This window comes from Taurulus bubalis, assembly GCF_910589615.1.
Source record: "Taurulus bubalis genome assembly, chromosome: 3".
Taxonomy (NCBI): domain Eukaryota; kingdom Metazoa; phylum Chordata; class Actinopteri; order Perciformes; family Cottidae; genus Taurulus; species Taurulus bubalis.
The window spans coordinates 35,726,664-35,750,177 of record NC_136591.1 but is presented as its reverse complement, the minus strand read 5'-3'; the positions used below and the strand labels follow the sequence as shown (position 1 = coordinate 35,750,177).

Here is a 23,514-nt window from a genome sequence, read left to right as displayed (position 1 = left end):
GCATGCCCTTCCTCAGGATGAGTTGCAAAACTAATTACACTCCCATCAGCCTCAGTGTTTAGTGCTAATTAGCAGAGATGGTGAAGTAAACATTCTGCTGGCATGTTAGCATCGCCACTGTGGGCACGGCAGCTTGTTAATGCTCGCATGCCCGCTGGCTCACATTACCCACCGACTAACCAACTTCCAAAAAGAGAGCATACCAACAAACGTGAAAAATATGCAAAGGAATAAGTGACTAAAGCGGTTGACTGCCAGCTTGCGTCTATTTTAACATGGTAACGTACTTATGCCGCAGCCGAGAACGAGGTGTGACTTCGAGATGGCAGAAAATGACACAAATAAGACACAGCGTGTGTCACTGACGGCAGCTCAAAGACAAAAGACTCTTTCTCACCGTGGCTCTGCAAAAGAAGCGCTCTCGTCAGATGAACGTACATAATGCGCCACATATTTTATTGCTTTTTGGGCAAATGAGAAAACGCCGGGTGCTCAAGCAAGTCAAGTAGCCTGAAAGAGGCAAACAAAGGGTATGTGTGTAACATTGTAACACAAGTGAGACACGTTGGTATCCAAAAATCTCTGCTTCTCTCTGGACTAGAATTCTGGAGCATACCACCGGCTTCAGAGATCCAAAACGGGCCGGTGGACCAGCTGGCATCCGGCAGCCAGCGGCAGACGTCGGTGACCCAGGACCGACGTCTGACTCTGGGTAGACCCGGCAAGCTCTGCTTCATCAACCCGCTCTTCCTACAGCTGGAGGTCAGCATGGTAAGCAGTGAAGTGTGCATGTCATCTCTGAGACCATTTACAGGCTCCACTGGTTGGGATTTTCTAGCATTTTACATTAATTTAAACTACAAAATATTCATAGAAAAGTTCCTAAAACATGTGAGCTGAAGGACTGAATCAACGTTTTCTTTTCCGCAGCAGCCACAGCTCGTTAACCACAGTGCCTCCAACAAACGGCACCGCTTCAAGCGCAGCATGCGGCTCCGGCTCTCCGAGTCCTCCATGAACCTGTCCCTGGAGGGGATCGGCTCCTACTCGCCCCCCTCGTCGCTGGAGCTGCTGGGCGGGTCAGAGAGGCTGCACAAGGCCGGCAGTAACCCGCAGAGGAAAGTTCACCCCGGGGCAGGAGTCCTGAGGAGAACCCCCGCTGTATCACCGGGTTCTGCGGATGAAGAGGACATGACGCCTGTCCATGTGCCACAAGTAATACGTGTTTATATCTTTATATGTCTCTCAGACCATTCCTTCACTTCTAAGTGGGACTGTGAGTATCAGAATGTTCAGGAAAGCATCTTTACAGCTGTATTTTCATGTTTTATCAGGATATTAACAACCGTAAATGTCTCAAATTAAACATACTTTCTTCTTCTTCTTCTTCTTTTAAATCAACTGACTCATTTATGTCCTTATCAAGACATCTGCAACTGTGGAGGAGGCTCCGCAGGCCCGGCAGTCCATCCGGGCGGACCAAGGCATCGAGGTGGCGGTTCTGGCCCTGGAGCGCCGCCCGGCTCCGTCCCTGGCCGAGCTGGACAGCAGCAGCTCCTTCAGCAGCATGGACGAGGACGATGACTCGGATTCAGATCCGGAGAGCATGGCCCAAGCCCAGGCTCACTTCTACCCGCGTCCGCCGCTGGTGCGCTCTCGAGGCCGCGGCGGGCTGCACCGCATGAGCGAGGCGTTTGTCTGCTTCTTCGCTCCGGACAAGCGGCTGACGCGACTGGTGGAGGAGCTGTCCAGAGACAGGCGCTCCATCTTCGGCGGCATGGTGCAGGACTTCATCCTGGCACAGAGGGAGGTGCTCAAATCCCTGGCTTCCTCTTCCTCCTCCACCTCCTCCTCTTCCTCATCGCGTGTGACCTCTGTGCAGCTCCTGCAGGGTCTGCGCCTCTTTCTATCTCAGGCGAAGTGCTGCCTGCTGGACAGCGGAGAGCTGGAGCCTCCCATTGAGACCCTGGTGCCGGAGAACGAGAAAGGTAACCAAACACACACCTGAATGTGTCAATGCACAATATGGCTATCATCAGAGGCATCATATTTGAACTATAGCATGGACCACGTCTTCAAAATACTGGCTTTTTGTCTCACGAGAGTGCATAAGCCTTGTAAATTCCACTTATTAAAGTAAATGAGTAACTGCAGGGCCAGAAGAGATGGCCTAGCATATCTCAGCGACATGTTAGGCAGCCTTAGGCCTCAAACAATCTGATTGGTTGGTCCACCTTCCTGTCATGAGGACGGTTCATACTGATACAGCAGAACCACAAAGGACACTACACCTGAGACAATTATTGCAGTCATTAGTTACAATGTATTAATCTCCTATAAAATGTACCTTATTGTAAAGTGTTTCCAATTCAAGTTATACACCAAAAAGTCATTTTCCACAATTTTAAAAGAAGAAATGCCAATTTAGAATTGAGCTGACTGTGCCGGCTTACATTTTGAGCTCAATCTTCTCAACCTCGTGACATTTCTGGTGTGCAGCAGGGGACTGTGAAAAATATTTAAAAAAGTGTACTATTAGAAAACACTGATTCAATAGAGCGTGCGGTGCCAGATGATGCAGGTCTATGGAAACAGACAGCCTTTCCTCATAAATGGTGGGCTGCCCAGGCGCCAGTGAAAGGCACTGTCAACACAAAGTAGTTTGCGTGGGGCGGGTAGAGCCTCATTCACTAGCGCTCATATTGTCTTTGGTATTTAGAAAACAGCATTAGGAAAGCCCTGGCCGACGCGCCTGCTCTCACATCCATCACATTCAAAGTGTGATTCTTCTCGTTGTTGTAGAGACATCGCAGGGTGCTACTGGAAGGATTCGAGTTAGATCTTTTGACACCGTCCTGTGCGTAGGTTTTTTCTTCTTTTTTGGACTCCTTTGTGTGCGGCTGAGTGTGTGTTTGCAGGTGCGTAAATGTGTTGATGATGGATGGTTGCCTGGCAGTGCAGAGGCTTCAGGGGGAGAGAGCGCTCGGCCGCTGCCTTCCTTCCTTCCTTCCTCCCTCCCATCCTTCCTTCCTGCGCTCTGTTTCTGATTTATCTCGCATTGCGTCGGTGGGAGGCATTTGCATTTTTTTTTTTCTCCCCCTCGTTTATCATAAAAAGATATCACAGTCCCACGCTCACTTGAAGAGCAGCACGATTCAGGGGAGGGTGGGAGGGAGGGATAGGAATAGGTGGAATACTTTGAAAATGTAATCAGTTACAGGTCGATGAGTAATAGCTGAAGAAGTCAGTTCTAACTAACGAGGCTGTAATCGCATTACATGTAATCTGTTACTCTGGAGAGCTGGTAAAAGAGAGAGGGATGAGGGAGAGGGAGGTAGAGAAACAGAGCATGGAGGGCGTGAATGATTAATCACAAGGGGGAATGATATAGTAAGGTAGATGAAGGGGGGGGGAGCTTATACAGGAGGGGAACATGAGAGATGGAGAGGAGGATATTGATGATGAGCGGAAAACAGTGTGCACTGGAGAATTGTTACCCACTTAGTCAGGACTGCCCACTGACTGCAGGAGAATCACTGTGTGTGTGTGTGTGTGTGTGTGTGTGTGTGTGTGTGTGTGTGTGTGTGTGTGTGTGTGTGTGTGTGTGTGTGTGTGTTTTGTATTACACCTCACTGTTGTCAGGCCAAAAATAAAACTGTATCTCCAGGATGTCAGCTTTTCAGATGCAAAGAAATATATAAACATGAAAAGGGTTGAAGGGGGCCGAGCGACACATGTTCGCCCCGGGACTCGACTCAAGGGCCTCTGTATGGTGACAAGTATCCACATATGAAGCGTACTGGAGGATTCTTCACACTTCACACCCGATTTAAAAAGACAGGATAAAAAATATGGACAATATCTGATGAATACAATACAGCCGCACAGCAATACATTCTCCCTTTTGGGAAAAGTTAGAATTGTTACATTAGTCAAGTCGGCCTCAGAAAGTATTCTGCTGTTGGAGTTTTACTTGTATTTTTTTGTATTTATTCCTGTCTTGAGAAACTGACACAACCGTTTCACATGTAGCTCCCCGTTTAGAGCAAGTAGCTTTAAAGTAGCTTCAGAGTAACTAGCTTTAGAGGAGGGGTCTCAAACTCAATTTGGCTTGGGGTTGTGATCTCATAGGAGGGCCACAAAGCAAACGCAATATTGTTGAAAGTTTACTTATTTATTTACTTTTACATTAATAACATATTTTTCTCATAAAAAAGGCAACCAGCTGTTTTTTTTTAACAGAGCAAACATATTAGATTTTTTTAAATAACTTAACGAAACATTGCACCGAACCAACAAATGCAATCCCTGAATACATTTGTACTTTATTCTATTTCTTGCCAGACACCTGGCAGCGTTTTGAATGTTCTGTGTTTTGTCAGTTGGTAAAAACACAATTTAATTACACACACGATCAATTAGAAAGTCAAATCTTTGTATTTCTCTAAAGCTCTTTCGACAAGAGGAAGAGCTCCTCCATGTGCATTGCTGACACTTCATTCAGCTTAATAATTCAACAGCAATAACAGCACACCTCTCTGGGCTTCTTGCCAACGCCTCTAGATATGTAGACACATTTCTCCACCTGCAAATGACAAAATGAATAAAAAATGCACAAGCAACTCTGTCTGCAGAAAAGCAGCCTCACAGTAAAAGTGTCTCCGGCTCAGCCAAACAATGCGCCCTCTGTCCTCAGACCTGGCGCTGGAGCGGGCCATGTTCTCCTGCGTGCTGAGGCCCCTGAGGTCCCACCTCGAAAAAGCTCTGGTGGCGTCGCACCATCAGGACGGCACCAGCCAGCGGCTCACCCAGAACATGATCCGTCTGAAGGGGGATGCCGCCATGGAGCGGCTCGGCGTGCGGACGGGCGTCCCGGACAGCCGCGAGGTGGAGAGGGTGAAGCAGAAGCTGCTCCTGATGCAGAGGACGCACTCCCCCATCGACAAGGTGCTGCTGCTGCTGCAGGTGTGCAAGTGCGTGCACAAGGCCATGGGGTCCTTACATGGTGAGAACATTTACTTTGTGGTTTCATTGGATTTTTAAGGCTCTGCTGTCACTTTAGCAACAAACGGTCCTAAAAAAACTACTCTGATTTCAAGTTCATGCATTTTCAACTGGAAATATTAAATGTTTTCAAAGATACTGTATTTGCTGCTTGAAAGCTTCCCTGTAAAAGGAATGAAGGTCAACAATCTTTGCTTGGGCGAGTGCCTTTTCACTTTCATAAGCTGCACACTTCAGACCTACTGTATCTGTGTGACCTGTCTGCGTCTCAAATGAATGCACCATCATGTCAGTACAGTTGAATATTTCAATTGGTGCGTAGTATCTTGTTTTATATTTTTACAAAGCTGACATTTGCTATATAGGTGGTAACTACACATGGCTATACATTAAAGATGAGTGCAACACAGATTTTGAACAAAAATACACTTGTTTTCTCATTATCTGTCTATACAGATTACTATGATGTAGAAATAATGTAATCCACATTGTAAAACACATTGTCCACATTGTCCTGTTATTTTCTTTCCAGGGCAGGAAGTGAGCTGGGAAGACTTCCTGCCGTCGTTGTCCTACGTGATCGTGGAGTGCAACAGGCCTCACATCCTGATAGAGGTGGAGTACATGATGGAGCTGCTGGAGCCGTCCTGGCTCGGAGGAGAGGGTACGACCTAAGCTCTTGATGGAGAAGTGATTTATCTTTCAGTAGACACCTAGTTCAGCAGGTAGATGAACATGTGAGAGTTTGAAGACGTTAGTCTCAGCTTAACAAAGTCAAAGAAGACTTCACTTGGACTCCAGTCTTCATGAGTTGAAAGAAACCTAAAAGGTGCCAGCAGCTCATTCAGAGACAGGACAGACATTCATGTTTGTGCTTCATTTATTGTTCCACAAACCTTTACTAAATTGGTGTTACATTATGTGACAAGTGCCAGTTTAGGCCTTTGATGGCAGCTGTTTTTAGTCAAAATGCATCATAATTACCAATAATTACACTTTTTATTTTTACTCAGTCTACTACACTCGGCCAGTAACTTTGGCTGCAACTCAATATTTTTTTTTTCGCTGTCTATAAATCTGCCATTTGTTTTCTCGATTCATTGATTAATAATGTGTTAAATGTTAGAAAATAGTGACAATTGGCTACAAAAATTTACAACAGCCCAAAAGACAAAAATATTTAATTATATATAATGTACTATCATAGAAGACTAAGAAATCCAGCAAATCATTTAATTTTTCTTTAGAGAAATTACTTAATTTTTTCTTGATACATTTTCTGTGCATATACAATTAAAGTACCTAATTCATTAATCTAGATCTAGATGTTAAATACTTGCAACTAATACAATTCCAGTCATGAAATATTTATCAAAAATACTTTGTATGGGTATTTTGCTGTTATTTATAGCGACTGGAAGCTAAGTCTTGTCCACCTCTTTGTGTGTGTGTGTGTGTGTGTGTGTGTGTGTGTGTGTGTGTGTGTGTGTGTGTGTGTGTGTGTGTGTGTGTGTGTGTGTGTGTGTGTGTGTGGCTCCAGGTGGGTACTACCTGACCAGTGTGTATGCCAGCCTGTGTCTGATCCAGAGCCTGGACAGGGAGCAGCCGGCCTCAGGCTGCCTGACCCCGGAGGCCCAGGAGGCGCTGCAGGAGTGGAGCTCCAGACGTAGCCGAGAGGCCCAGAGACAGAAGGAGAACCAGCAGAGCCAGGTCGGTGCGGTGCCAGATGTTTTTTTATTGTAGCAGCACAACACTAGAATCACTTGTAGTGTTACAGCATGTGTGGGTTTGCACAGTAATCTACTTCAGAGCTGTGACACATGTGAAGAGCTGATTGATGTGCAGAGTGTAGGAAATGTTTGGCTTTTTTTTTACGTTACAATTGCTGTTATTGAAAATAACGCACATGTATTTTTTATTTACTTTCTCAACGCTCTCTTTGGATAACTGTCGGTGCTTCTGAGAGCATTCGCTGGAGAGAGAGAAGTCACATGCTCAGTGACGCTGGAGCGATAGAGTGATGCACAGCTTCCCAGAATAAAGGCTGGAACCCAATTTGTGTGGCTCGAAACCACCAGTAATACAAAAAGTGATTGACAGCAGTGAGCTCTGTATACGCTCCTTTATTGCAGATGTCGCACAGGTAATAAAATATCTCGGAGCAGGCTGCGGGTTCCCAAATATCTGCTCCAAGTTACTGACTACTGGAACCACAAAGTTCAGGCTTTCACCTTAAATCCTAAAAAAAGAAAGAAATCCTCTTAACCTTTAAAAGCCCCGAATGGACCTATATAGGTCCTTTTTTTAAATTTTAATTAAACTGTGTAAAACATTACAATAATCATGAACAAATATATTGATATGATCATTGATACTGGCAATGATCATATCTGGGACTCAAGCATGACTTATTGTTATTGAGGTCTGTGCAGATGAGAAAGTAAAAGATCAGGTCACCAGTCGTCTTCTGATGGACCAATCAAGGTCACCGTAATAAGAAATGTGAATGTTGCATCAGTAATGTAATCTGGGATTGTTGTGTGGTCTTAAAATGTTTGAGTCTTTATAAAGATCGGATATTAAAAGTCGAGAGTAGGGTTGGTCGATGTGGCCAAAAACGTCTGACAATATATGTCATTTCATATCTCAATAACAATATAACTATATTCAATTCAATTCAATTTTGTACAGCCCAAAATCAGTCTTGCGCATATTGAATTATGGCCCCGCCCACTGATTGGCTCTGAACTCCAGCCTCTAGTGCTGGAAGAACAGACAAACTAAAAGTCCTTGACAAACTCTTTCCCCTTTTCATGTTTCATTGAACGGCACAAAAGACTCAAACGGCAACACAAGGCGATAATCCCCCCAAAGAGGTCAGACTTTACATTAATTACACTGATGGTGAGGAACATCAGATTATCCTACAGCTGTGACAGTGACAGGTGGGCAACGGCAACCCATATTTCATTCAAAGTTGATCTCAGGTATTACTGCATGCTGCTGCTGCTGCTCGGGAAGTCGAGGGCAGCACTCAAATTTCCCAGAGGTCGCGCACAGGGTGGAGACTTTCCCGTGGAACAAGTAGTCCATCCGTCAGAAAACGAAGCAACACACCTGCATTTCCTTTCCCCTCTGCGTGCAAACACGTTTTCAAATTCATTTTCAGGGATTAGTCTTTAGACATTTTTAGAGGTAATCCGCTGATCTGGGGCCGCCGGCTTACGACGGTGGCGTGCACTAACACAGCCGACTTTTACCCACACTCTCCTATTGTCCCTGTCCCCGGAGGGGGGCCCCAGATTGGTGAAGCGGTCCACCAGATGCTGTGGAGAAAAAGGCATTGTCATCCACAACGTTTCTGTCTCGTCACGTGGTGCCTCTCCTGGCTTCAAATAGCCGATCTAACTCACCCGGCAGCCAGTTTTTCCACTGACACAGGCGGGATCAGTGAGCCAAGTGCTATGAAGAAGTGGGCGGTCAGATAACATGAAATTTATTGAGCTGCATCTACCCATCGAAGCAGGCAAACACAATATGCACACGGACAGCGAGGAGCTCAGTGACTCTGTAAGTTTTGATGATGGCAGACCTGTTGATTGTGATTACCGGTGTGTGTTTTTCTTTGTCTTTTTAGAGCATATTTGGCCACTTGTGTGTGTGTGTGTGTGTGTGTGTGTGTGTGTGTGTGTGCGTGTGTGTGTGTGATGGGGGGGGGGAGGAGGAGGAGGGTAGCTGTGTGTTGTTGTGTGTGCAGGTAGGATGTGTGTGTGTGTTTGTGTGTGTGTGTGTGTGTGTGTGTGTGTGTGTGTGTGTGTGTGTGTGTGTGTGTGTGTGTGTGTGTGTGTGTGTGTGTGTGTGTGAAGAGGATTCTCTCTGGTTTCTCAAGCTTGGATGTTTGGTAAAAGCGCTACGTTGAGCATGTTTTCTCTGTGTGTGTTTTCAGAGGTGTGAGGGCGTCTGTAGGTGGCTGAATGCTGACATTATATAATGGCTCGGGTTAGGTGGCTGGTTAAGTGTTTTGAAGAGTGGCAATTGTTGCGTTTCATCGCTTTCTCTTCTTTTTGAAAACGGCGAAGAAACTTTGGATGAAAGCGCTGAGGGAAAACTTCCCCCGAGCGCCGAGATAGAGCGAGTTTATTGGACTATGTTTGGTGAGTTTGGACGTGGACACGCTCTGGTGGATTAATATTGGGAGTTTGTCAATGAAGCTGTAGCTTGCAACAAACAGAGAGAAAGAAAAAAAGAGCAATTTCCCGAAGACGGTTTTCATAAAAAAAAAAGCTCTTGGACCCGCTGGTTGTGTGTGTGGGAAGCAGCAGCTTTGTTCCAGAGAGAATGTCTTTTATGAGCATCATTTTGGCTCATTTATCACAGTGGATTATCAGCCTGTGTGCTCGCACAGCTCTCTCTCCTCCCCCTCTTTTGCCCTCACTCCATAAGCCACTTGACCTCTGTTTTGCATGAATACAGTATATATTCACTCTCTTTCTCCCTCTCTCTCCTCCCTCCAGAGGTGCGTTCGGATACTGTTCCAGGACGGGGAGCGGAGCGCCGTGCGGACGTTGCAGTGGAGAGCCGGGGAGACGAGCCAGGCCCTGGCGACGCTGTGTGCCGCCACTTTCGAAGTGTCCGACCCGCAGCAATACACCCTGTACTGGCGCAGCGGCGGCGAGATGAGGGCCCTGCCGCCTCAGGCCCAGCCCCAGGACCTGGCCAGCCACAGCGAGGGGGGGCCCTCGCTCTCCTACCTGAGGACCGACCACGACTTCAGCAAGATGCGGCGGCTCACCAGAGGTGGCGCCGTGGACCTGAGCGAGTCGGTGTGTGAGGAGTGAGTGGGAGGGAGTGGAGGAAGGAAGGAGGAGGAGGAGGAGGAGGAGGAGGAGATGGATGGTTGCTCTCGCTTTCTCTCTCTTTCTCTCCCTTTTTCTGTCTCTTTCTCTCCGGCGGGTGTGTTGTGTCTCGTCGTGGGTCGGGACTCGTTTTGAAAAAGCCACGGCCCTTCTCCCGACTCGGAGCAGACCTTTCACGGTAAACTCTTTTCCTAAAACAGAAAAAGGACCGACGACACGCAGAGCACAGCAGGACCAACAGTCGTACTATGTACCGCTCAGTGTGGCTGCTGCTGTAAAAGGAGTGTAACTGCTATTTGTGACATGGAAAATGTGTAATAAATGGATTTGTTTTGTCATTTGAAACATGAACCCAGAGTTATATACCATGAAGGGATTACATCATTAAAAACGTGAGGAGGCTCAAATCCAAAGACTAATTCTGTGAGACTACTGTTGCCTGGAAACAAAACCACTTCCTGTACGCACAGGAGGAGGCAAAGCGTCCACCGCGGTGATGTAACCCTTTCACAGTATAGTTCTGGGTAATCTAAAAGACACTTGGATGTTTAATTACTTCACTTTAATGTTGGATGAGACCCGCGTTGTTTAAAGGGTTTTCTGTGGCCCCTGGAGTAGAGTTTGACAAAAAGGTGAGATGAGTTATAGCCAAGACCAAACCTCAATACCAAAGTGACTAAAATATTACTGATGACGAGAGGCCATTTTTGTGATAGAACAGGTAGAAACGTCAAGCTCGAGGGGACGCTTTAAATCAGCTGTATATTTTTAGAGTCAACCACAGAGACAATTTTATTTTGGGCCTTTTTTGAGGAAAAGGCGCCGACTCTGCTTCCCTGCTCGCGTCTTCTATTAAAGTGTTTGTTGGCAGGTGGAGTAATGGGCAAGTAGGAGGGAAGCGACAGAAAAGCTTGAGGAAAAACATCCCATCGAAACACCGAGACAACCTGCAACAGATTTACTGAATGACTTGCGAATGTATTAAAGACTTTAATCCCTTCACGACATTCATTTCATGTTTCAAATCACCGCTTTTTGGGGTTCTACTGTTATAACGCTGCGTTGCGGTCTTGAACCAATAAACCAGGACCTCTCTGGTAGAATGTAAATGTGAAAAAGTCGCCAGCTTCTGGTGACCCCCTGCTGCAAGTCATCGCTATCAACCTGACTGTTCAACTCAGTGTCATTATCTATTATCATATTCTGTATTTTAAACTAACTTTTAATTGTTCAATTTGTTGGGTGGATATCAAACCTAAGTATGGATTTTCGACATATCTGGAGTTTTTAATCAGCTGAGGAGGTTCATTTTGAGAACTATGGCGTGTTTTGAACGTTATTGCATGCTTTTTTTTTTCATTTAACGTGAAGGTTCTGCGAATGTGGTGCGCGTGAAGCATGTGTTCATTGTGAGAGCTCACTATTTATTTTATTTTATTTTTTCAGTGTGAAACAAACACATTACTGTATTTTGGTCAGGTAACTCAGTATCGCAATAAAAATTGCAATATCTGTTCAGAGTGTCGTTACATTCAGTTTGGTTTTGTACTTTGATTGTGTTGTGATTGGATGTCTTACACAAATTCAACCACCAGATGGCAGCAAACAACAATCTGTTACTGCCAGCGCCCTCAAATGTGCTGTGAGTTTTGGTTTCTAATGTTTCATGTAAACAGATTTTTGTATGTTTGGTCTTTGCGCCTGCTTTTAACAAATCAAAAAAAGACTTTATTAGCATGTTTGATCAAGTTTATTTAAACATTGTTAAAATCCTCACTGACTAATCAAATATTAGGACTGATTTTGCCCAAATGCAAAGAAAATATCCAGACAGATAATTTCTTAATAATCTTATGATAAATTACAATGAGATAGAAAGCTACTTTGTTCCTCTAGTCTAATTTGACAGGTTTATGATTATTTACCATTCAAAACTGTTCACATTTCACATCAGTCAGTGGCGTTTCCCAGCATACATTAACATAACTGTCCTATTGTTTCCAGTGCACTATAAGGTTGCACTTTTTCACATTCATGAAATGTCAGAAAACAGTCCAAAATGCAAACATGTCTATTTTTAAATGATCTAAACAAAAATAAATGTAGCCATCGAAGACAATTGTCCCTTTGTTGTCAGTCGACTAATTGATTAATTAAAAAAAGCACCAGCACTAGCAGGAATGAAGGAGCGCCATTATCCGTGAAGTACATTGAGTACATTGAGCTTTTTCCTCCAGCATGGCTACAAGAGGTGAGAAGTTGATATTAAAGCTGAAATATATTTGGGTATGTTGTTTTTTCTTTACAAGTTGTATCTTTATCTGATTCCACCTCCCAGCTTTTGCAGCGCTCCCAGGCCTTTTTCCTCGTACTCCGCCTTGCTCAGCCAGAAGGAGTCCTTGTCTTTCATGATGTTGGCCAGCACCGCGCCGCCCAGGAACACCATGTGTTTACGCCGGGGAGGGTCCTCGATGCGGATCCGAAACTTCTACACAGGTGAGGAAAAAGGAGAGGAAAAGGTCATTGAACCTTTGTGATCTCTCCATAATTGTATGTATGTGTCTCTCTCTGTTTGTTAGTTAGAACACAACTGCAGGAGGAAATCACAATAATCTTCATAACAACATATATTCTCAATATAACTTTTTTTTGCAAGACATATTACAGTGTAATATTGGGTTTGGATTTGAATAACAAAAAAGTAAAACGGTCCCATTTTAATAATTCACATTATAATAGATAAAATAGTTCTATATTGAAGAAGGAATTCACATCTATGAAAAGATTGTACATTGATTGAGCTTAAAGTTTCCCAAACTATCTCAGCTTAAGGTCCACATACTTTCAGTGTGCGTCTTAATGACCATGTGATGCGGTCAAAAGCTCCAGAACAAGCGAGTGAGTGGACCTCGGCTGGGATTGTTTTTTCTAATGTCATCATCATTACAAAAATTAACCTCTATGTAACATTTATTAAATTAATGGAAAAAGGTTTTTAACATTGTAGCTATGACATTTATGCAAAAGGTATTGTAGTGGATTAACAGTTGTAAACGGTAACCTTATGTAACATTGTGGTACTGCTGTGTTTTAATAAACAGATTATCCCCACTGATCTTTCTCCAGAGCAGAAATACGGTCAGTGGATACTAAAGTTCTTACTGATAATTTCTGAGTGTCTCCGTCCAGCACCGTCTCCAGGTAGAGCTGCTTGATCTCTCTCTCTAGTCTGGATGGAAGTCCCGGGTACATGGTGGACCCTCCCGACAGAACAATGTGCTTATAGAAGTCTGATCTGCACAGAAAAAACAAACAGATGTGAGATGCTAAAATGACTTGTCTGCACTCCCTGTGTGTGTTCTTCAGGGCGCTAGTACAGACAGCCGTGAGGAGACTCTGACCTGAGGTCGATGTCTGCAGCCTGGATGGTGTTAAACAGCAGCTCCGCCACTCCTGCTCCCTCCACGTTAATGAGATGAGGCTGGAAGAGAGCCTCAGGGGCCCCGAACCGCTCTCCACCCACCTTCACCTGCCGGCCGTCAGGGAGCTGCACCACAGACAGGAGCCACCGTTAGCTTTGTAGAGAAAACTAAATGGCAGCAGCGTGCTACAATGTCTTTTCTTAAAAAGCATCAAAACATTTTTTTTTTGTTTTATATTTGGGAAAATACCATTATGCATCGTCTTGCAAAGAGTTAGATAAGAAAGCTCATACGACTCTCATGTTTGTAAGCTAACTAAATACAGCCAAGTTAGCTTGGCTAAGTTTGAGCCAAGTTAGCTTAAACCACCAAAGATTATTGTTTTTAGACTTCAATTTGTGTGCAGATTAAACAAACAAGATATACGTTGTTAATATGTATACATTTGTTGTACCTTTGGTGTTGATGGCTAGCTGTTTCCCTCTATTTCCAGTCTTTATGCTAAGCTAAGCTAACCAACTGTTGGCTTTAGCTTCATATCTACCGCGCAGGTGCAAGAGTGGTATCGATCTTCTCGTCTAACTCTTGGCAAGAAAGCTAATAGGCACATTAGCCAAAATGTTGAACCATTCCTTATAGAGTTAAACTACAACTTCTTTCCTGGGATTCAGTCCTTCCACATACCGTGAAGGTCTCCACCAGGTAGGTGGTCTCTTGGGCCAGGCGCTGCTCCTGCTCGATGTTGTATCCCACATAGCACAGCTCCTCCTTCAACAGACGCACAGTCTCAAAGTCGGCCGTGTGGTTGAAGGCGTAACCACGGAGGAGCAGGAGCTGATGGCGTTAAGATAAATACAATATGATGTATAGTATAATCTTTTGTGCATCTTTCCCCTCATTTCTTCATGTGCAATGTTGAGCTGAGAGTCTCCCGGCTCACCTTAATGAGGTACCGTGTGATGTCACGACCTGCGATGTCCAGCCTGCGCGTGAGGTGGGGCAAAGAAAAGCCCTCATACACGGGACAGATGTGGGTGACACCGTCCCCCGAGTCGAGGACCACACCGGTCAGCAAACCTGTAGATAGGATCGATTCCCAAAATAGTATCTGTATTAAACATTTCCAATAATCCTGGAGGTCGGACAGAGCAGGAAAGAGATTAGTTTTAGTCTTTTTAAACACTGATACCATTATTACACTTCGGCCTCAGTAAAAACCAACTCAGGATCAAAAAGTGAACATGAACAAATGATTTAAACTACTACATATGTATCTATGATTGGACTTGGGGTCTTACCCTGAGCATATAGAGTGAGCACAGCCTGAATTGCCACATAAATGCCGTGGAACTGGTACTTCTCAAACATGACCTCCGTGATCTTCTCCCGGTTCTTGGTGGGGTTCATGGGCGGCTCGGTCAGCAGGATCTTGAGGAAGAAACCAATAAAATGCAAACTGAGTGAATTCCAACGGGTTGTTTGCTTCGTTACTTTATGTGATGCTCCACTAAACGGTTTCTCCCGAACTTTATTCTGAAAGGTTGACACACTGCAACTTCTGCCCAGTTGTGTTCTACCTTGCATTCTGGTGGGTTGATGTCCAGGCGGTCGGGCCCGAAGGTGTAATCCCACAGGTGGAGCATGTCTTCCCAGCTGCGCACCATGCCGTTCTCCATGGGGTAGGACACCTCCAGCATGGAGCGGCATTCGCTGGCCTCATCACCCACCATCAGGTCCTGGTGGGAGAGAGCAGGAGGAGCTCAGCAACGTGATAACAGCTGGCCTTTCTGTAAAATGTCTGTTTATTTATTTGTATTTATTGTTTAAAGGATGAGGACTAGATATTGTTTCTACTAATTTCCATCCTGGCACCGAAACGATATCTTAATTTGGCACAGATGCCTTAACAATCCTTTTTATAATACCACAGTTTGGGGAATGTATAAATCAATGTTTATACACAAGCAACCTAACAGGAACTTTGTCAGAATATAGTATTTAAATCAGGTAATGCATGATCAAAGCATAATCAGACAAAGAATCAAACAGATGACAACTTTTGACTTGATGCTAAACACATTTCGGTTAGTGTTTAAATACTTTTTGAGGTTTCCACATAGCTTACTTTGGGGGGGGGAGGAAGGTGTATTTTACGAAACAAAGACAGACAATTATCTTGTGAACAATGATGTCTTTGTTTTGATCCGACTGTGGATTATGAAATGAAGCCAACGTGACCTTTGCACTCCTGCTCTACAAAATGTCTGCATGCAGTCCTGTCAGGATTACAAGGAGTAAAGGTCTGAGTGCTCTGCATAACCCCAGGTTACGTGAGCATATGAATTTAACTGTGTCTTACAGGCCGCTAACAGGTGTACGCTTCTTAAGACACTTAGATCTGTACACGTTACGGCTGCGTTTGAGCTGAGAGGTAAGAGGAGCTTGAGGAAAAGAGGTCGGTCAGGTGTTTAATTATCTTAGCAAGTCTTACAGTGTGTGTTCGGACTTACCAGGCAGGCATTCCCTCTGCTTTAACCAGAATACAACCACATGGAGGTGGCGTTAATACGTGACAAATAGATAAACACAAGATTGAACGGGGGGGGGGATTATGCAAAGCAAGACATTGACGTAATCTCACCTTTATCTCAATGTTGCCCACTTTGGTGGTTGAGCGTATGATTGGTCGACCCACCATGGCAGGGAAGATGTGGTCAGGGAAGTTGGATCCAGCAAAGCCACACTTGACAAACTGGGGAGGGATGTGAGAGTGAGACAAACGAGGACTTTGTGTGTGTCAATAAAGTTCTTGTTTTTGTGCGTTACCTGAAACAGAGTTGGTTTTGTGTTGCCCTGAATTGTTTCTGCACTCAACCCTTTTGGAGTGGATTATTCCCATTCATAAATCAACCTTAATCTCTCTGTCCCTGAGTGTATTATCGTGATGCATTTACCAGATTATTTATCAGAACATGCAAACGCAATTTCATCACATTTTTTAAAGCATGTGTAAATAACTCATTTGGCATGCATGGGGAAATAAGTATGTTGTTGCATTGCTTTTAAATGGCCTGCGATACACTCTCTGCCCGTCATGACTACACCTCCTGCCGTAGTGTCTCAACTTGTCTTCGTGGCCATGAACACATTCCTTAGCCTGAAGCGAGGCCATGCATTCCAAAGAGAAGACACACAGGACACAGCCAGTTTCTGACTGCAGGTATACGGTTCATTGCTCTCGTTGTCCTCATATATATATATCAGTATTTACACGTCACAATACAGTATTATCCGGATGTTTCAGCATCTCAAATCTCTCTTCCTGCTTATCATCCAATTGTTGTTCGGTTTCAAAGCATCGCAACCATTTATGGCTGCGCGTCTAGAGGCAGAGTGACAAGTCCAGACAGATGTGGAATCAGGCTGCAGTATTCACACAGATTCACACCCTTCAGATGTCAACCATTGCATGTGATCCAGATGCTAACTTTTACCCTTTTAGCAGCCGCTTTGAAATAAAACAGATGTTTAACACACAACTGGTGAAGGTTTGCATGAGACCTTTTGAAGATAACACTTTGAATACAAGCTTAAAGTGAATAGTGACGTTAACAGACTGTTGGGTAACTGCATGGTACACTACAGACACGGCTTGACTTACCCCCGTCCCATTGTCACAGACCACCACCTTTCTCCCCTCGCTGTCCATGCTCAAACAAATACAGCTCAATATACTCCGTCCTGTCAGGACAGGAGTCTAACTAACAAATGACAAGTCCAAGACTATAATGCATGAATTTGGCAGTGACTACAACTGACAGGTAGGCAGAAGTCTTCTTGCTACTCCTTCCAGCATGGGCGGGATCGCTGAATGGGTGGACACCCTTTTTCTGTGATATGGAAAGAGGGGAAGGACCTATATACACTCCCTTTTTTTGAGGGAAACAGGTCATGCTATTTTGAATGAGGCAAATCATTTTTAAAGTTGTCATTTCTTTTTTTTGCAACACTAAACACAACATTTGGTCCATGTATTATGTAAATGTGCATAAATGTGCCCACTTCTGGTGAGACATTTAGCTACTTCTGTACACTTTACACTGTTATTTGTATCTTATATACTATCAAACATGTCTTCTCATGTCTTTTTTTCTGAAATATTCCACATTTAAAAGTCAAGATTTAAAGAAATTGCAAGCTATACTGCAGACTGTTTTTGGTAGACCTTAAAGTGTCCTCTTCCTTGAGGAATGTAGCCTATAAATATTAGAAAAACATCCAAATAGTATGTACTTCAGAACATATGTATATGTGTATTTTCATCATTTCATCATGATATGCATATTTCATATGGAATTATTAATTCCTTAATTTAATTTCTCATTGTTATTTAAAATTATTGAAACATCCTTGCACTTTTAAACTTTTGTCATTGTAGGATACCTTCTGTATTTTGAATTGCTTCACTGAAAATAGCAGTAGTGTAATAATAAATTAGTACGACTTATTCACACAGAAGCAGCTGGCAGCCTATTTTTTTGTATTATATAATATATAACATCATGAATGAATAAAAACGTAAAAACAATTGTTGTCATATTACAATCCTTCCTTCGTTTTGTGCCTCCTAATAATCGAATAACGGCCCCTAAGAGACACTGGATGTGGTCCTGCTCCCGTGTTTTCTAATTTTTTAACTCTCGTTGGGCGACACAACGAGCTAGAAGGTATGTCACTTCCGGCCGCCATCTTTGATTGGTCTAGGAAACAGTTACAACTCGTGAACAGGTAAAAATATTCTAAATTGTGCAGTAGAAAGAGTATTTTGTTTTGTTTATTAAGCTGGTAGAAGACTATTTGGGGAACCTGGGGAAGTCCCAACATTGGTAACATTGTAACTTTGTAGTTATATTATTCAATAGAAGAGCCTGCCAGTAACTTGCAGTGCTTAGCGCTAAATCTTGTCTGATAACTTTAGCTACAACAGACAAAGTCAGCAGACAAACAGCTAGTAGCTAGCTAGCTACCTAGCTAACGCTAGCAGCTAAGTTGTGGTGAACATAGAAGCATTTAGCAGCTAAAGAATCATGATGTTTTCCTCAGGAGACTAAATTGAACCAAAATGATGGCGAATATTGGACTTGAATCGATTAGGTGGTGTTGTTGCTCTGTGTCTGAATGTAAAAGTAGTTTGGTAACATGCTTTATTTTTTAAATGAATTAGCACAAATTGGGTTCCCTTCTAGTTGTCTCTTATGTTCAATGGACTTTATAACAACATGATCAACAACCCTTGCAATTTCATACTCTTTATCTCAATCCTGTACTTTTCCAGTGAAATATAAATCAATGTAAGGATTGTTATGACAATAATGCACTACATAAACCCTTGAAGTGTTGTTTGGCGGTTGGTGCACCCAAATTAGCTTATATTGACAAAATATGAAATTGTTTTACTCTGGATTGATGGATAAATTCATGTTGAACTTTTGTTTTTATCTTCGATGGACCCTAGGCTCACAAAGCAAATGTGTACAACATTGTACTGAATGGTCTGTATGTGGTCCATAATTCAAGTCTTGTCACATGTCATTAACACAGTTTTGAACTTATGAATACAGTGAGTCTGTATAACTTTGGATAAAAATAGGTTCATTTATTTACATAAAACATTTACAAAATACATCTTTTCATTGCAGTAATGAGTTATGAGAAATGATGGTTGTAAAAAAGACAGCAAACAGGCCATTGAGTGTGTCTTTCCGACACAAAGGACACACTCATATCCGACTCGGTCTCCCTGTTCTCAAATGTAAATGGCACATTGAGTTAAGACCGATTAGTGCTCTACATTCTCGCTGTCTTGTCTTTTCTGTTTCAGCTCCTGCAGGAATTCATCAGAGCAGCTCAGGAGCGTTTACAAAAAAGACTACACATTTTAAATGGTAAACAAAAGAGGAGTGAACAGGTAAAACACAGCTGGTAACACAATGTTTTGTATTTTAAGCAGCAACAGTTGCATCATTAGTTACATAAAGTCTTTCTAAGCTTATGCTATTAATCGTTTTTTCATTGTAAAAGAGTGATGCCCTTATTTTTTAAGGCAGTAAAATGTGTTTAATTGGTCTGTCACTATGTTTGCATGCCATCACAACCTGATTACTCTGAATAACAAGATGGTTAAAGTTGACATTGTTTGCTTACACAATTTTCTTAATAGTGCCATTAGAAAGGTCAATTTTGGAGATTTATTCAAACTTCAACTTCATCAACACCCACATGTGTTACCTACATACGTTATGCCTGTGCTGATAAGTAATGTTTAAAATATGCCAATTATATTGTTTGCATGACAGTTGGCATATTGCTGCCATCTGAAGATAATAAAGTTATTAATGTGCATGTAAATGTAGTGACATATATTAAAAGCCTACCCAAGGCATTGTTCATTGTGTCCTCACAATTTTCCATACAAATGAGTTCTGTAGATAATGACTATTAGAAAATGATCTATCCAAAAATATTGACTGAATCAAAACTTGAAATAGTATTACTCACATTATCTAAAGACCATGGTCTGCAACTAATTCATTTAACAGTCGAAGTCATGTGCCATGGTGCTTTTTTTTCTTTTTAAGTGCTCGTTGTTTTTGCATATCATTGCCTTTCAATGTCCACTCACAGCCACATCCAGGAGCCACATCCAGTGGCCCCATCTTCCTCCCACTGAGACCACCTCAGTGATCCCAAACAGCCACGGCCAGTTCAAGCGTCTCTATCTGTGTCCGCTGATAAGACGGCGCTCTCGCCCCTCTTGCAGGCGGCGAGAGTCTTGATCGTCTCATGACTCGAACTCGCTGTCGCTGCTGACGGAGATCTCCGGGGTGGAGGCTCCTGTTCCTCTGCGCTCGTCTGTGCTGCAGTCGCTGGCCTCCGGGCTGCCCAGGTGGCGAGGAGAGGGAGGCAACAAGTGGGGGTGATGGTGGCGGTCCTGGAGGGAGCCATCGGGTGAGCTCCCAGAGGGCATGTGGGAAGGATCCTGCTGCATTCTGGGTGGAGGGAGAAATGAGAGACATTTGGGTTTAATAGCTGCTCTTCAGGCAGATATTAGTATTCATCATCATGCATGCACTGGAATCTTCCCTCCTTAGTTTGCCTCATCATATCAGTTGTATGCTTTTTAACAAACTGTAACCTATGTTACTGAAGGCCAATCGTGTCTGCTTCTCAGAAAAATGTTGTACAAAAAAAAACATAATCTATACTTCGAGTCACCATGAGCCCATTTCTCCTCGTCTTTTCTCCTTTCTAGTCATAATAAGCATAAGCATATGTACACCTTGACATACCTGTTCTTTGCGGACGCAGCGCGGTCTCTCTGCCGGCGGTTCTTGAACCAGTTGCCGACCTGTGTGGGCGTGAGCCCCGTGGCCTGGGCCAAGTGGCGTTTCCTGGACGGGTTGGGGTAAGGGTCTTGAAGGTACCACTCTCTCAACAAACTGCGAGTCCTTTCCTGGAGAACACATAGAAATATAGGACATATTTAGGCTGCCATTCAGTAATCGTATGTTATACAAAGTATACTCTATTAGCATGGAAAAGCACTTTGAAAAGACACCATATTGTGTTTTGATATCATTCTATTACACCACAATAATCTTAACACTCATATGATGCTCAGTATAATCACATTAGACTGGATTTATGAATACAGTGATTACAATCTACATTAGGAGTATGAATAACAATTTATAGCCACTAAATTGGATCATGTTAAGGGGCTTAATAGGCTGTTGGGGGGACGATCCCTCCTGAGGTTTGGAATTAAAGATTAACACGTATGAACAATACTTCGCCCTGCCACATGAGGGAGATCACACACATGAACACACAACTCAATCTTTGAATCCTGAAAGTTCATTCCTCTATTTTGAAATTGAACAGATTATCATAGCAGTTATCATAACTTTATGTGATGAATAACATCTATTTGCTTCCAAAATAACTACTCATGATCTCATGGCACTAAACACATATTCAGTGTTTCTGTATAATTCTGTATACACATGTTGCTCAAGTGGCACCAGCAGTTAAACATGGAACGAATGTCTATATTGGCTCCTGGATAGCAGATAGGTGGCTCATTTAGATTATTGTTCATACTGTGGTTTTTCATTTTGAAAGAAGTAGCTGCTAATTTAAAAAAAAAAAAGAAGTTTAAACTCTACTGGACCCTGCATACATCTGGCCTTTGCAGGTGCACACATATATGTTACAGCAGCGAAAGTACAAGAAGAAGAAAATTATGCAGAAGTGACAATTATTAAGTCAAGAACACATACAGGTAAATAAAAGGCTGTGTGACATCATATAAAGTTGGTATAAGAGATATGAGACAAATATATGACAAAACAAACCAAGAAACTTGGACATGGACACTTGTGGATTTACAAGTTGTGCTTGAATCACTGCTAAAACTACTAATTTGGCATCTTTGGGAGCCGTAATCAGTTTATCTAACTAAGAATTGTTTTCCCAGATTTGAGTGAGTTTGTGTCTCACCATGTCTAAAGTAGTTTAGTATAGCCTTCACGGCTAAAGGCAGAGGGATTACCACAGATCATTCTCATCTCCTTTAGAGGAGAGCAACTGGTGATCAAGTTTACATTGTTAAGTTGCACTTTCCTACTGATTTTCAATATCATTTTCGCCCAAAGGCGAGGGAACACGTGGGTTGTTCCGGGTTCAGACTACCTGTCACCAGCAGCCATCGTTACACCGTGTTTACCTTGAAGCAATGCGTCTTCTGCTCGCCGTCCCAGATGGTGCGGGGCAGTGGGAACTTCTTGCGGATCCGGTACTTCTCCACCGGGCCCAGCGGCCGCCCGCGCAGCCTCTCCGCCTCCCGGTAGTGCGCGTCCAGCCACAGGTCCTGGAGCTTGGCGTGCGACTCGCGCGTAAACCGGTGGCTCTGGAGGATCTGGTAAAGACCCTCGAAGTTCCCGCCGTGGAAGGCGACCAGCGCCCTCGCTCGCATCACGGACTCGTGTCGGTTCAGCGCCTCCCCGGCGGAGCCAGGGACGGCGGCGGGCAGGGACCACAGGAACCTGCCGAGGCGCTCGATGTCCCCGGTCTCCTCCAAGTTCTCGCACACCCGAGCCACCTGGTCCGGCGTGAACATCGGCAGTGGAAACATCTCGGCTAGGTGCTCTTTTCTCCCTGTAGCTCACCGAAGAAGCTATGCAATGTTCGCGTGGCGCATGAAGTGTCGTGTCCAACCGTGCGTAACGCTCCGTGCGCTCGCTGCTTCTTCTGTGTGTGTGTAGGTGATGGCAAGATTATTGACACTTGCAGCATCAATCTGCTGCCTCTCTTATTAAGCAGCTGAGTCCTTCCTGGTATTTGGGCAAATGTTTCAGAGAAGCTGGTGCGCAACGGTGGCTCCAGGTTTACGAAGCAGAGCCAAATAAAGAACGAGGACAAGGAGTCAACCTGTATTTATAGCGAGATACAATTAGCATCTCTGTAGTTGTTTTGAGAAGGATTATACGTCCTGGCCATTAGCCTCTTAGCGGGGGGTAGTGTGTACAGAGGTGACTGGCTGATCAGCTTGTTTGGCTTATAGCCTGAGGATACATTGACTGCCGGGATGACTGCAGAGAGCAAACAAGCGAGGATAGGCTATTTGGTGAAGGATCTGGTGGAGCTGCAGCACAGCCTGAGGAGGAGAGGCTGAGGGGAGAGTAAATGTGGAGTGAGACAGAAAACCACTCAAGAAAATGGGAGGAGAATGCCAATAAATTAGGTTATTACAGCTTTTATAACACTTTGAAGTGGTAATGAGGACTAGGTAAGCCTGTACACTCGGATGGCACAATTAAATCTTGGGGTCATGGTCATGAAAATCTGTATCACATGTGCCTGGACATTTGGCCAAGAGGACAGGTCGGGACACAAAGCTGCGATCCCCGACCAGCTAATACCCATGTAATTAAAACACATACGGTTGCACCTATAGGTCATCCTCAGCGACCTCTTGCGAGGACAAGACATAATGAAAACGCCCCTAGACATCGGTGTATGGTGGGGCAACTCTGGGACAAGGACTTAATGATCTGCTGTTCAATCCCTCGGATCTCAGTAGCTCATTAATCAGATTTAGGATAATTTTCTTATTAATCAGGTTAAGGATCCTGTCAGCATCTGTTGACCGTAATCCAAACATGGTACAC

The 23,514-nt window shown here is 43.8% G+C and overlaps 3 protein-coding genes across 3 annotated transcripts in view; 1 reads left to right on the top strand and 2 right to left on the bottom strand.

Moving 5' to 3' along the window:
- Nucleotides 1–9,842, top strand: part of rin1b (Ras and Rab interactor 1b) — a gene marked incomplete at both ends in the record, with an annotated part of 12,140 nt that extends 2,298 nt beyond the window's left edge. Inside the window, 7 exons of the mRNA XM_079216349.1 lie at nucleotides 602–771; nucleotides 931–1,215; nucleotides 1,427–1,988; nucleotides 4,697–5,005; nucleotides 5,537–5,668; nucleotides 6,545–6,714; nucleotides 9,519–9,842. Of these exons, the coding sequence (XP_079072475.1) occupies nucleotides 602–771; nucleotides 931–1,215; nucleotides 1,427–1,988; nucleotides 4,697–5,005; nucleotides 5,537–5,668; nucleotides 6,545–6,714; nucleotides 9,519–9,842 (1,952 nt within the window). The remainder of the gene's footprint in view (nucleotides 1–601; nucleotides 772–930; nucleotides 1,216–1,426; nucleotides 1,989–4,696; nucleotides 5,006–5,536; nucleotides 5,669–6,544; nucleotides 6,715–9,518) is intronic.
- A 1,753-nt stretch (nucleotides 9,843–11,595) lies between these two features.
- Nucleotides 11,596–17,083, bottom strand: LOC306734930 (actin-related protein 2). The gene is made up of 9 exons (XM_079216343.1): nucleotides 16,944–17,083; nucleotides 15,924–16,034; nucleotides 14,860–15,018; nucleotides 14,581–14,710; nucleotides 14,223–14,359; nucleotides 13,967–14,116; nucleotides 13,262–13,407; nucleotides 13,023–13,155; nucleotides 11,596–12,348 (listed from the first exon to the last, which is right to left on the bottom strand). Exons 1-9 carry the CDS (start codon nucleotides 16,989–16,991, stop codon nucleotides 12,178–12,180), a joined length of 1,185 nt encoding a protein of 394 aa, XP_079072469.1. The 5' UTR covers nucleotides 16,992–17,083; the 3' UTR covers nucleotides 11,596–12,177.
- Nucleotides 17,084–20,123: 3,040 nt separating this feature from the next.
- six7 (SIX homeobox 7) lies at nucleotides 20,124–22,478 on the bottom strand (the record flags this gene model as incomplete). The annotated part of the gene is made up of 3 exons (XM_079215623.1): nucleotides 20,124–20,331; nucleotides 20,632–20,795; nucleotides 22,071–22,478. 3 exons carry the CDS (start codon nucleotides 22,476–22,478, stop codon nucleotides 20,124–20,126), a joined length of 780 nt encoding a protein of 259 aa, XP_079071749.1.
- Between the last annotated feature and the right edge of the window lie 1,036 nt (nucleotides 22,479–23,514).